General features: G+C 42.6%; 1 protein-coding gene across 4 annotated transcripts in view; it reads left to right on the top strand.

Annotated features, from left to right (window-relative positions):
• Positions 1-14,814, top strand: part of DUSP22 (dual specificity phosphatase 22) — a 99,187-nt gene that overhangs the window by 75,972 nt on the left and 8,401 nt on the right. For 3 of the 4 annotated variants that reach the window (XM_068234609.1, XM_068234606.1, XM_068234605.1), the window contains 3 exons: positions 2,293-2,342; positions 6,723-6,797; positions 7,954-8,125. In XM_068234609.1, coding sequence (XP_068090710.1) covers positions 2,293-2,342; positions 6,723-6,797; positions 7,954-8,125 — 297 coding nt within the window. Of the gene's footprint in view, positions 1-2,292; positions 2,343-6,722; positions 6,798-7,953; positions 8,141-12,136; positions 12,272-14,814 lie in introns of those variants that run through there. The other variant, XM_068234607.1, reaches the window with a different exon arrangement.

The following is a 14,814-nucleotide window of genomic DNA, read 5'->3' as shown; positions in this document are numbered from 1 at the left end:
AGGAGTCTGGATCCCCAGGAGTTAAGTGAAAATGCCCGCTGCGCACTATAATCTGCATAGACCTTGCGGCGGTCGCCAAGAGTCTAGCTCAGGGTTACCACTCTGAGCTGCAGATTTCTGACCCTGACTTGGGGTTACCCCCTGGAAGGTTTAAAGTTAGATTTTAATAGACTATTTCCTACAATAAGCATAAATTGTGTACTTGTGTTAAGTTTAAAAGTACACATTGCCCAGAAAGTCCAAAGCACAATCTTGTCTTGTTCATCATTTAATAATGTAGGAAAAAATCTTAGCATTTCCCATTTGTACTGAAAACGCAGCTGTCTACCATATTCTAATATGCAAAAAGGACTTGAATATGCTAATGGAACTCTTGAAATGGTCTCATTTTATTTACAAAATGTTACAAATTAATATAGTTTTATTTACAGTTCCAGAAAATGCCTGTGTAATGCTTTCACTTTCAGGTTTTCCCTTGAAAGCAAAACTGATCAGAATGACACAGGGTGACCTATTCATTACAGAGAACAACATTTTACTCTTGCTCACTTCAAACATCCACACAAATTCAGGACGTTTTCCATTTTATTTAACTTCTCCTTAGGCCGAATGTTGCATTGAGGTGGAGACTGGCCAGAGAAAACGTCTAAATGGCAAAGAAAAATACTTATAAGCGCTTTGCTTTATAATTACTCTGAATTGGAGTCCTTACAATTCAGGGTAATGTTCGTATGATCTCATTACGGGACACGTGGTCAGAGGAGAGTGCATTAAAAATATTTGCCTGCACAGGGGTTTTAATTTTTATAAATAACCATGTATAGTATTCTATGTCAGAATTATTCATGTTCCAGTTATGGTGAGGTTAACTCCATAACTCAATTTGTAGAACAGTATACACATTTATTTGATTATTTTGCTCGTGTGAAGGTTCTGTTTGCAAAAACTTCCTTTAGCCTTATGAGAAGCATCCATTACCATTATAAAATAGTATATTTAGGGGTATAAATGTGCTGTGGGGGTCTGATCATTCTTTTACTTTTAATGTCAGACTACAGATCAACTGCTCTCTTGATGTAACTTGAGTCAAGCTTCCATTGGTTCTGAAGACGTGAAGACCTCTTGAGGACTCAGTATTTTGCATGTTTAGCTGGGAAGTCTCCCTAAGGCTGGGTACAGCTCAAAAACTGATCCATTTTCAGTTCCAAACAGCTGGGTGCTACATTGAGCTTCAGTTTATCGTTCTGTTCCCCGTGGCCCAAACCTGTATTCTGTATATCGGAATAAACTAATGCAATCCGAACAGACTGATGGGAATTAATCCTATTGTTTGATTTGTTTCATCCCGCTAAATGGAACATTTCTTTTTTTTTTTTTTTTTTTTTTTTTTTTTTTGTGCCAATGTGAACCCAGCCTAACACAAAGCCAAATAACCTAGTGGGTTTGTTTGTCATGTTTCATTGTACCTGTTTTTTTGTTATTGTTGAATCATATCTTTAGGCCTCTTTCACACTGGAGCGTTGCATGACCCAGTTTTGCTGCTGGGCAACGCTAAACCAAAGCAAGTCTATTGGGAAGCCTCCAATTTGAGGCATGGGCAAGAGTGCGTTAGGGTCCAGCATGTGTGGTGACATGCAGCGACCGGAAGTCATGTTAGTCTATGGCGACACAGCTTTTTTTTTTTTAACGGTTCGATATTTGCAGAAGTGTTTTTTTTTTTCAATAAACTTCCATGCAATTCTAATTTTGCCCACAGGAAGTGAGCGCTAGAGAACCTTACTTCCTGCATTTCCGCGGTAATCTCCAAAGGCTCTTTTTAGCGGTGCAATGAGATCATCGCAGCACACCTATAATGCTGGTTAAAAGTGTGAAATCAGCTACTATAGTACTGTACAATGTTTATTTTTTGTTAGGTTAAAGTAATTTTTCAGGATAAGATTTGATACCTGCGTTTAGAAGTTCAGATCCCAAGCAAAATGTTACAAGATGTTACGAAAAATTCTACCAATGAATAGTTAGCTGGGAAGCTTCCCTTAGATGGGGTTCGCACTGCACTGCTGGTGTGATTTCATGCACCCTTTTATAGCACATAGATTGCACCGGTAGGGGTTGACCCATGACTAGCAAGACACCCCCTCCTTTCTAATCGGGCTTAAAAAAAAACACATTTTGAAGCCCTTCATTGTTTTCCCAACCTTTCAGAGTTCAGTTTTACGTGTTTGTAGTTTGTACTTCTCTTTAAATTTTAGATACGCAGATTAAATTTTACATTGCCTAATGCTATCTTTACAGGGCATGAAGTATCTCTGCATTCCTGCATCAGATTCACCAAATCAAAACTTGTAAGTAAATATTTATTATTCTGTGTATAAAAGGATTGAATGCAGAAAGAAAGCCACTTATTACTTAACCTCTTCCAAAGAGCTGCGAAACATTCAGCCCATTTATAAAGCCATCTAAAATCGAATGCAGTATTCAATTATGCACACAAGGGTTAGTGTGAGTGGAACCAAACTGAACTAGGAATTAAATTAGAAAATTGTAATGATGCAATATACAAATGTAATTAAGATTAGATGGCACAGTAATGTTATTAAGAGGAAGTCTGACAAATGCTGGCGTAAAAAAGCACAGCAAAGGTAATATGAAGGGGAAGTCCCTGCTAGTATGCAAAAAAGATCCAAAATTAACTTGACTGTACAGAGCAGCACATCTTGCTCTAGTTTAAAAGGGAAACATCCTATTTAAGGTCTAGTTGTATTTTCCAGCACAAGGTCATTCAGGTGGGCATAGTTGAAACTGCCTTGTCCCCTCAGGAACAAATGTATTGCCTTTTTTTTCTTTTTTTTTATATGTGATTGCAGTTGTCTTACTAATGTAAATCTAGTGGAGTAGAGATTGTCATAGCAGCTGCTGTTGGCCAGGTTTCCAAGGGAAGAGGCCTTGGTCTCAGTAGTCAATTAGGCATTACCTTTACCTAATACTTTGGGCTCCTTTTGCTACCGACAATATTGGGAGTAGTTGTAGTTCACACTTCTAGCTACTATAACTTAAGGGCACCTCTGGCTACAAAACACAGCTGACCTAAAACTATCTAGTGGCATCACCAAAACCTACCTTTATACTTTATTACTATGGGGCCCAGTGATTTCTAGCTACACCGCTGTGTAAAGGGTAGTTATTTTGTATTCTGACACTTGAAATATTCTCTAGAATACTTGCCTACCATGAAAGTCCTTCATCAGGGTCCTATTTGATGTATAGTTAATATCTTCAAAAGACCAAGTATATAAATGTAGATAAAATTGTTGGTACCAATATAGCTTATTACTAAAGTACAGGTAGTCCCCGACTTATGAACACCCAAATTACGACTGACTCACCGATACAAATGGCCCGATCCCGTCATGATGATGTAATGTCCACGTGGGGGAAGTTTGAAGAAGTGGCTTCAAACTTCCCCCGAGTGCCGGCACATGTCCCCGCAGTAGCAGCAGCAGTGTTGGACTCACCTCTGAGTCCAACACTGTTTGTCCTCCTCTCTTCCCCCACCTGCTACCTCTAGCGTACAGCATTGCTTACTGTATGTTGTGACATACAGGTTCCTGTATGTCACATGACATACAGGTTCCTGTATGTCACATGACATACAGGTTCCTGTATGTCACATGACATACAGGAAGCAAAGTGATTCTGTACGCTAGAGGGAGCAGGAGGCGGAGTGGCTAGACAGACATCGCTGGACTAGCGCTAGAAGGCAGGTCCAGAGGGGACAACTAGAGGCACGGGAAAGGAGGGGAGACAGAGCGGAGGCACAGAGGGGGTACAAACAGGCACGGGGTACAGAGGGTGTAAAGAGGCACTGGGTGTACAAACAGAGGCACAGCGGAGGTAAAAACAGAGTAGCGGACATAGAGAGGCTCAAAGGGGGACAAATGAGCATGGGGGGACAAACAGGTACAGAGGGGGAACAAAGGCACTGAAGAGAAAAACAGGCACAGAGGGGGCACATAGGAGGCAAAGGGGACAGATGGCACAGCATTCTGACTTAAGAACGGATTCAGGTTAAGAAAGAACCAACAGTCCCTACGTGTTTAACTGGGGACTACCTGTACTTTATGCTTCCTAAATAGTGATTACTGTATAAAAGAGAAGCAATTATACCATGCATTGCTATTCACATATAAAGTGATCATTGCATTTACAGTGTAGCAAGGACATTGGATTGGGACCCAGCTGAGATAATGTTCAATGTTCTTTGCAAAGGGCCGCATGAAAGGGCGTTGGTGCTATATATACAGTATAATTTTTAAACATAAAAATAATTGAACTCTTAACACCATAATGGACAGATGTATTTTTTTTTTCAGCCAAACTGTTGCTGTTTGACAAATACAGATGATGTGTACTCATGTGAACATGTATTGATGTTGGAAATGTTGTTAATGCCTTTTTAAGTTGAGTCTGATTCCATCATAATATAAGGGAAGACGCAGAGAGCCCAGTATAGTGTAGTATGTACTGTAAATTGGGTATGGAAGGTAAGTATAGGTAGATTATACTCACAAACAAGGGTTACCGTCCAGGTAACCACTATGAAGGCAGGTGAGGAGATTAGACCTGTCCCCACTCAGGATTAAGAAGTCGCTCCTCTGTAGATCGGGAAAAAAGAGGAATTTCCCTCCACCAGGAGTGGAAACAACTGCAAAAGTAGTACAGAGGCGCCAACAGGGTAAAAACAATATTTCTTTAAAATGGATAAAATGAAGTAGGTAGCGGTGGACTTACCCCATCAAAACATACACAAAAATTGCTGTTTTAAGCAAAAATCTGTGTATTTACATACTCCGAAAAAGGTGCAACGCGTTTCGCGGGTATATCCCACTTCCTCAGGCAATAAATAGGAGCATATCACCAATGCGGTCCGGTACATAGCCTGGCGCCTCTGTGAACAGACAGAGGCGCCAGGCTATGTAGCGGACCGCATTGGTGATATGCTCCTATTTATTGCCTGAGGAAGTGGGATATACCCGCGAAACGCGTTGCACCTTTTTCGGAGTATGTAAATACACTGATTTTTGCTTAAAACAGCAATTTTTGTGTCTGTTTTGGAGGGGTAAGTCCACCGCTACCTACTTGATTTTATCCATTTTAAAGAAATATTGTTTTTACCCTGTTGGCGCCTCTGTACTACTTTTGCTGATTCTATCATAAGCTAACTTGCTGGCAGTCACATTATACACCCAAAAGCTTAGTAATGTAGTGTTTGCCATCACTCATAACCTATGAGAGCTCTAAAATTCAGAGCAGTCTTATCACCAGTGGGCCAAAGTGATTACCCTGCGGATCACTGGCTGGGCGGCTGTCAGGAGTCGGGGGCTGCTGTACACACAATGGATTCTCGGCAGAGGCAGTCAGTATTGGCTGCCTCAGCCAAGTTTTATCTAGCATGTGTATGGGCCTTAACTCAATTTGAAGGAATTATAAGAGTAGCAGAGATGCAGGATAATGGGTTTATCTTCAAAGACAATAGAATAGATGGGCACTACCAGCCAAAAGCTTGTTAACATTGCTTAATAATCCAGCGCTTGTATAGCTCATGTCAGACTCAAAGCATTTGAGAGAGCTGCAGCCACTAGGGGCACATTTAGTATGCAGTAGCAATGTTTGGGAATCTTGCGCAATGACTCCTTACTGAATAGGTACTGGCTTACTGAATAGGAAGAGCTGAGATTTGAACTGTGGCCTCCTTTGTCAGAGGCAGAGCCCTTAACCGGTACGCTATCCAGCAAAAGATGTAGAAGCTAGTGTTGGTGTTCGATTATGAGTTTCCTAATACGGAAATCCAGATTACTCCACACACCAAGCTTCAGTACCAAGGTTAGTAGAGGGGGTCATGGAGAAGTCACTAACGTGCTTCTGTATGACTATGATGCTTCCTCCTGGCTTGGAAGAAGGATGCATAGGAGTCACATGAAGTGTAATCCCGAGACCCTCCTCACTAGCTGAGGTACTGAAGTGTGATGTGCGGCGAAATTCCGAGTTTCCATATTAGGAAACCTGGTTTGATCACAAACACTAGTAGAAACTTTCAGAATTTTTCTAAATTCACTCAATGTTGCACTGTTTCCAGTAGGGGAAATGCTGTTTTTAGCAGTCTTAAAAAAAAAATTACCAGTATTTTTTTTAATGAATTTCAGTAGTCAAATAGGGAGATAGTTGCATTTAATACATCTTGGCATTCTCCTATAAAACTTCATACTTTTCACCACTACATTACAACCTTACACATATAAATATTCACCTGACCATGGAGAATAAAACACCATTATTTTCACACGCCAAAAAGAACCTTAGGACTGTTTTACTCTGCCAGCATTTTGCTATGCAATTCCAATCACTTGCCGATCTCCAAATGCTTCACTACTGAAAATCACACGAGAATGTTTCCATTAGTGTGATCGTGAAATTGCAATTTGATTTTATGTCGAATGCAAACATCAGCCCAGCCTATTTTCTGTGTGTTTGCGATCGTGATGAACAGCAATTGCAGCAGGACACGTGTTGGATTGCGCTGTAATTACGTGTGGTAGGTACATTAGGCATTGTAATTGCATCTAGACCCGTTGCACTCTCCGTAAGCAATGAAGAGATGCTGTACCTGTTCTAAATAAAAGTCAGAATTTTGTGCACTCAGTATTCTCTGTTTTTTGTCTCTCCAGGATTCAACATTTTAAAGAGAGTACAGCATTTATCCATGAATGTCGGCTGAAAGGGGAAGGCTGCCTTGTTCATTGGTATGTTAAGATTTTTTTTAAATTACCCCGTTTTGGTGTATTTTCTGGCATTTCATTAGCACACTAAAAAAGCTATATCTAGTTACTTATAGACTCGCGCAGATATCAGTAATTGCTGTCCTTCCACTGCTGCTAAAGGTGAAATCACTAGATTATCATGCTGGTGTCCTACTTCCAGAGTTCTGTAATAACCCCAGATGGGCTGGTCTTATCAGCAGTAGTTTCATGCTTCTGTAATGATTGAAGCATTTGCTAGCCATTCTTCTATAATAAATGCTGCCAGCATATTCTGATATGACTGTGAACTAACTTTTTCTTCTAAAATGCCGCCAAATATATCTCAAGGCAGAGTTCCCCAACCCTTTCCTCAAGGCCCACCAACAGTACTTGTTTTGCAGGAAACCACAAGCATTCACAGGTGAGGTAATTAGTGTCTCAGCAGAGCTGATTAACTACTTTTGTGGGGCTCCACAAAACATGCGCCGTTGGTGGGCCTTGAAGACAGGGTTGGGGAACACTGTTTCAAGGAGTTAGGGGAATTTGTCCCCTCAGCATTTAATAATGTTGGAAAATAGTGGAGAACATAAGTGAGCCAACATACTTGTAATGATTACTAAGGACAGGACATAATAAATAGGGCTGGTCAATAGGATGCAACACTAATACACTCTGAAGAAGGCTTATTAGCGATAACGACCCCCTCAGCCGACAATCAGGCGTGTGTAGGGCAGCCGGCGACCCCTATACCCAACCCGTGAGCGGTCCACCGGGAGCATCTACTTAACCCTTGCAATGCCTACCCCATTGTTTGCGCCTCTCCCCAGCTCATTGTGTGACATCACTCAAGTGCTGATTGTCGCCCCCCCCCCTGTACGTTGTCAGCTACGCAGCGGACGCACCGATTTGCAGTCTGGCCCAGCAATGTCGCCCAAGGGAATCAGGTCCTGATCACTGATGGGCAGCATGCATTGCTAATGTGTACACTGCCTTATTCCTGCATTCATGAAAGATTCTAAAGAATCTGTGCAATGTTTTATATTGCTGTACTCTTTCCTTTTTGTTTTGGAAAGGTGATTACAGTATTCAAACCCGGAAGAGTTACTTATTTTGGCTGCTGATCATAGGCTTGTAAACTCACCCTTTTTTTCTTTTTAAGCTTGGCAGGTGTTTCAAGAAGTGTGACTTTGGTAGTGGCCTACGTCATGACCATTACAAATTTGGAATGGGAAGATGCGTTGGCAGCTGTCAGGGGGGCAAGAACGTGTGCCAATCCTAATATGGGTTTCCAGAAGCAACTTGAAGACTTTGGAAAATCTGATGTCCACCATGTAAGTAACACATGGGTATGTGTGAGTATTCAAAAAAAGCCATTCAAGTTCATAATATACAAGTGACTAGGAAAATCCAGTTTTACTTAATTAATCTCCATGAGCGTCTTGTAGATGTTTTCCCCAAAATATTGTGTCCTCCTCCTGTGTCCCCTTCTGTCCCCCATTTTTTGCCTCCTTTGTCCCCGTTTTGCCTGCTCTGCCCCCTGTGTTTAAGTATGTGTAGCGGCACTGTGGCTCACCTCATCAACTGCTCGAGTGGGGAACACAGACCTCTCTCTTCCTGTACTGCGCCTCTAGTGATGGCTTCTGCTGATGCAGAAGCCATCACTAGGGGGGAGCTGTGCAGGAGATGAGATGTCTATGTTCCCCACTTGAGCCGATGAGGTGAGCCGCACTGCCACTACTCATACTTGCACACAGGGGGCAGAGCAGGCTACACAGGGGAGTGGGAGACGCACAAGGGGAGAATACAGGAAATCCCAGATGTCTCAGCTGTTCGTATCGGTGGGCAAATGTAAGTCAGTGACTCCTTATATTCGGCATATAAGATGCAGGGACCTTTTTATGCCCATTTTGGAGGGAGAAAAAAAGTACATCTTATATGCCGCAAAAATACGGCACATTTATTTTTCATGTAGTAGTGATCAACCTGCAGTACTGGATTGTAGTGGAAGGTGGAATAAGCCACCTGCCACCTTACATTTAGGGTAGGTTCACACTACAGTATGCATATTGCATTGCACATCTTGAAAACTAGGATTGCAACAGCGCTGAAAAAGTCTCATTGTGCAGCTGTAATTACACATGTTCAATGTACTATTACAATATAATTGCATCACAATGCAATATTATCTGCTCCACCACACCATGATGGATACAGTCTGTAATTACCCTTATAGAGAAACTCAACATTTTTTTCAGTATTCTGAAGTGTTTTTGTTTAGTTTAAATAATAAAAACTGGGAAATGCCTCAAACAGGCCTGTAGCCACATAACCACTGATAGCCATTTTTCCCACTAACCACCATTGTGTCACAATTTAACGACTCTGAATGTATACTTTAAGGTAAGATTGTAGAATGAAGATTGTATCATCAATGGGATTTACTTATAGTTCTCACAAACCTGCAAATTTAGTATTGTATGTATCAAAGGTGAAGATGTAAAAAAAACTACCACTAATTTGCACAAGGGAACACTGCCTCTGTCCAGATTACACTTAGTTTCAAATCTGGATGACATGCTGCAGATTTCTGCAGCATGCAGCTGAGTCACTACAGCTGGGCATGGCTTTGCGATTTGGGGTGCAGCTGCCCAGCAGGACGGGAGCCGTGGCGGAATCGAAAACTATCGCATCTCCCAGTGGGCATAAGCCCTTGCACACTGTTGTGCTTGGTACAATCCCTCCAATGCAGTACTGCTTAGTGTTCATAATTATGAATGGAAGACCTGTGGGCTGTCCGAAAAAGTGCATATTTGCCTACTGCACTACAGCAAGTGTGAAATGACCCATTAAAAACAGTGGGTCCAAACTGTGTGCCATGTACTGCGCATATAAAGGCTTATAGTGTGAAGGATCCTATCATTTTCATGTATTTATTTTATTAAGCATTTGTGAGGTTTTGCGTATTTTGCTGCTTCCATTCGATTTATTTTGATGCCTTGTCATTCCATTTTAATAGAGGTTTAATTTGTGATTTGTGATTCCTGCTAATTGCCCTAGCGCTTTTTAAAACAATAGTGCACTTATAACTGGCAGTGATCTCACTGCCGCATTTGCCGCCGATCGCGGGTGTTCTGCAATTAACGGCAATCGCAAAACATGTTACCTGCAGCATTTTGCCACGATTCTCTAGCGATTGTGGTACAGTGCTTAAACAGGTGCTGATCGTGATAGTCGGGAATCGCAGAAATGTACAATGCTATTACTGCACTTTTTAATTGTGAAGGGGCCCTTACTGCTTCCCTGAATATCTGCCACTGCTGTGAACACTCAGCTCTCTATTGCAGGCAGCTAGACACCCCTCCCCCACCCCATCTTCACATTGCACATACTTGCTGGGGCTTTTAAACCTTCTCCCCCCAGCCCCAGCATCACTGCAGTGTGAAGACTTACTGAGGGTGGAGTTTCTTGTTGTTTGAGTAGAGAGCTCCTCTGGGCAGTGTTGGAAATTCAGGGTGGCAAGACGGCGCACAGCCTATGCCCAAGAAGCAATATAATAAGTATTGCTCCCGAGTCCTACTGCTCACTCCCCCTTTCCCCCAGCTTTAGCATACACTGACCTCCAGGCAAATGGAGCTGCTCTGCCTCTGTCCAATAACCTAACAAATAACAGTCTAGGCAGGATTGAAAGGCTAGCTAGCTAAATAGAGCTGTTTTGGCATCATATGGGGAGTTCTCACATTTGGTAGGTTGTCTGATCAGTGTTTTTCTTATGCTACCTCTTTGGTTGCTGTGCAGTTTTCAGACTTGAAGAGATGGCCTCCTAGCTATTATGCCATTAAGCATGTGCTGCACCCTTGACTGGACTGCCTGACAATACTGTTAACTCCTATGGGAGTCTGTAAAAGGAACAGGAAACAGAAACTTTATGTGGCATGTTTGTTCATAATGAAAAAGAGACCTTCTCAAAATAAGTGTGATTTGGCAATCCTTTCATGAGTCCTGTAAGTTTGTGTAAACCTGTGAATTTCAGTTTAGGTTTGCTTTCATTTAGGTAAATCTTGCATAGTCTCCAAGTACACAGCTTCCGCAGCCATTGAGACTAGACTGAACATGCCTAGTACATAGGGACAGGTCTAAACTAAGAGCTTTCTGTGTTAACATGAGAGGAGCAGGAGGCTTAGTGGACCATACCAGCTCACAATAATCTGGCTGCTGCAGCAGCAAAATGTACACTCTGTCTAGACAAGAGATGTTAAAGGCAAGGACACACTTGACTTTTTTTGTGCGTGTTTTCTGCAGAAACTCATGTAAATCAATGGGCTAGTTCATATTTGATGCATTTTTTCCTGCGCAGAAAAACTTACATCCTACACATTTTGTCAGTTTCCTCTATCAATTTCATTAGCTGCTGTTAAAAAATGTGCACGGTTTTCTTCATAGAAACACATGGTGTGCAGAAAATTTATGCAGAAAAAAAACGCACACAGAAAACTGAACACACAGAAAAGTGTGTCCCCTGCCAGAGAAAACCAGTACAGTGTACTAATTAAAAAAAAAAAATCCTTTCCACACCGTGGCTCTCCCCAAAGTACGTGACTTATATGCTGAGCATTATCGTGGTTGCTCTCAGCATATGGAGACAAGGGGAAACAACAAAGATCTGGAACTATGGATCTTTAAATGACAGCCATGGATGGGCACCCACGGGAAGCTACTTCATCATGCACCTTGCTGTCCTCTTCCTCCCAGCTCCATAGACGGTACATGTTGCACTGGTATACCAGCGTGACGTGTCTGTGGAGCATTTCTTCCTCACAGAAGTGTGTGTACACACCTTTAGGCTTTACAGTACGTTGATTCTCATGCATGAATACAATAGAAGCTAACCAGGTTTTGCAATACTTATCTCCATGCAGAGCTGCTGTTCTCTGCAAACTGTTTATGCACAAGCTAGTAATCCATCTGCGCATAACCAGCACTTATACAGTCAACTTTTGTTTTTGTTTTGTTTTTTAAAATAAAAATGTAGTTCTAGCCCTCGCTTTATAAAGCCTTACATGATTATATTTTGAGAATTAAAGAAACGAGCGCTCCTTGGTGCATTAACCTTTTACTTTTACAACACGTCAGGCGGCTCCAGCGCAACCTGGCCCCGCCCACCGTGTCCTGCTCCCGCTCACAACATCGCTCCTGCTGCCCCTGCCAGGCACAGGAGTGTGGAGAGTTCTGCCGGCAGGCCTGACAAGCGCATTTAATTTTTTATCTACATACTCTAAGTGTATCTATTTAGCGTGTCTATTTCAAGTAAAAGGTTAATGCAATGTTTTTCATTCTCTGCTTAGGATTACTGGCACCACCCAGCATTTGGAGCAGCACCTGCATGTATTAAGGCAGCGCAGGTCTAGTTCTATCTTGGATTATTATATATTGTTAGAGGAAGATTGACCTGATTCTTCAGAGCTTAAATCAATTCTGAAGTGTAAAATATTAGGCAAGTATTTAACGTCTATGCTGTGTAAGTGGCTAGTCCAGAGCCTTCCCTTTTCTTTCTCCAACCCACGGATGCAGAAGGGTGCATCAGTGGGTTAGAGAAAGAAAAGTGAAGACACTGGACTGGGTCCTTTTTTTTGGGGGGGGGGGGGGGGCCAGAAGCACGGCTCTAAATGAGTGTATCCACACTGAGCATATGTGAGTACGGGCCTGCCCATGCTCAGCAGAAAGAATCGCTAGTGCACATATTTTCCCTCTGTGCACAAATGCTTCCCTGTATTAGGCATGTGTGGAACTTACTCGCTCATGCCCACTGCTGACCCTGCTGGCTTGAATATGTATAAGTGGACTGGACTCTGCTGTCTCTATGGGCTAAAGGAGTTGGGAGGTTTCCCACTAATGAGGGCTAGCGCTTCAATATGGGCAAATGCCACCCAATGCTGCAATCTGGGGTTGGAAGAGGAACAGTGGCCACCTAATTCTGCTTTCTGAGGAAAAGGAAGAACAAAGGCCACCTAATATCTGGGAGGAGGGCACCTAAGAAATTTACTTTTTTTTTTTTTTTTTTTTTGCCCAGGGCCCCATTTTATCTAGAACTGGCCCTGCATTACTAGGCTAAGTATCTAACGTTCTACTTTTTCCCCACTTAAGAGTTGTTTTACTATAGGTCCCCAGATTATATTTTGTGGAAGTATTTTGGTAAAATACAAAACAGAAGCGCTGCTATTGTTTACTTTTAAAATTTGCTATTGTGCTGTATGTAATGTTGATCTTCTGGTTATGTTTATGACCTACCTGGAGAGAGAATGCCAATCGGGGGTTTTGTTTTGCCTTATCTGAATACTTGTTGCAGGCCACTGCTCAGATAATATTCTAGCTAGAAAACTCAAACAGCAGCTGTCTGCCGTCTATGCTACGCTACAGTCAACAGTACTAATGTTCCTGTTTCATGTTTTACTTTAGTGGCACTTAACAGTTTATGAGCAGGGCTCTCTATCCTGTGGTATGCATTCTCTCTTCCTCTCTTCGTTCTCCTGAGAATATGCTTGGCCCCTCCCCTAATGGAGACACTTGTAGAGAAGTGTTCTTTTTTTGTTTTTCAACACAGTGGGGGAGCCTGGGGCACCTGCTCAAAGGTTAGGAAGGCCAACGATGGCGATAGGTGGCCATTGTGATGCAGCCAGGTAGACCAGACTTGGGTAATTATCTGTGTGGTCTGCTGTTCCAGAAGGAGCAGGAGAGTGTGGCTCTGTTTGCCTCCCTACAAATTATAGCCAGGGTGGTGTTCTGTCTCCTTCGCTGGGTATTGGGGGGAGGAGTGTGGTGTGCTTTTTCCTCTAGCAGGCATCTAATTAGTGGGCAGTGGAGACCAGATATGACCTCGTGGGGCAGGGCCCAAACCAAGAAGCAGGGATATAAGCCGTGGAATGCATGCCACATGCGGCTATGTCTGCAAGCAGCGTGGAGCAGACTATATCTGATGCAGAGTTACAAGGGATGCCAGCGGAGCTGCTGGGTTTGTCGCAGGCGACACAAAAACAGCCTCCAAAGGTCTGATCACCATTGTTGGCTTACTACTTTTTCTTTCTGTGACTAGTAGAGACAGTTATTGCACATAGGGAAGGGATGTGAATAAATACTAATTCGATGAGTGCCTCAAAGTGTTGTGCAAAGTTAAACATCAGACTACCAGGTTCAGCTAGTGAAGCAGTTGTGGTAAATGCACAAATAGAACCAAAACGTCTTCCTCATCATCGGGCACTGAGCCACAGGGGGGAGATCATACTATGATGGCCAGGGCTGTGGAGTCGGAGTTGGAGTTTTGGGTACCCAGAGTCGGTGGTTTCATAAGCTGAGGAATCGGAGTCTGATGATTTTTGTACCAAATCCACAGCCCTGGTAAATATTAGACTAAGTAGTCTGAGTCGTGTAGTCGGAGTCTGAGCCATTTTGGGTACCCGGAGTCGGATTTGGAGTTGGAGTCAGTAGTTTCATAAACTGAGGAGTCTGAGTTAGAGTCGGATGATTTTTATACCGACTCCACAGCCCTGATGATGGCCTTGTCTAATGAAATATATGTAGATGATCTAGCAAGCACTTTTTGGCATTTAGAGCAGCCTTGCCCTCACTGCCAGCACAACAGATGCAGGTCCAGTCATTGTTGCCACAGGTGCACAGTTTACAAATGTCACAGGTTAGTCAGCCGTTGCATTGGTAGCCTAGTCACAGTCAAGGGGCATACAACCTCAGATGTAAATTCTAGAAGGAGCATCTGCATACTACCCTCAGTTTCCATGCAAATACCTTCACAATCCATTCTGTCTACCTACGAGCTCCAACATATCTCCAAGGAACAGCTGATTCATTTCAGGCACAATCTGTGAAAATAGTTCCTCATTGTCTGTTAACTGCCCAAGATATGGTGGAGTTGTTAAAAACAATCTATGATTCTGAATATATACAGGAGGAAGTTCCATCAGCATCTGCTCAAGATGATATCTATAAGGTCTTGAGGACCAAGGCATCAAGT

The sequence above is a fragment of the Hyperolius riggenbachi genome, chromosome 5, assembly GCF_040937935.1.
Source record: "Hyperolius riggenbachi isolate aHypRig1 chromosome 5, aHypRig1.pri, whole genome shotgun sequence".
In the NCBI taxonomy this organism is placed as follows: domain Eukaryota; kingdom Metazoa; phylum Chordata; class Amphibia; order Anura; family Hyperoliidae; genus Hyperolius; species Hyperolius riggenbachi.
Note: the sequence above shows the minus strand (reverse complement) of the source record. Positions and strands in the feature narration are given on the sequence as shown.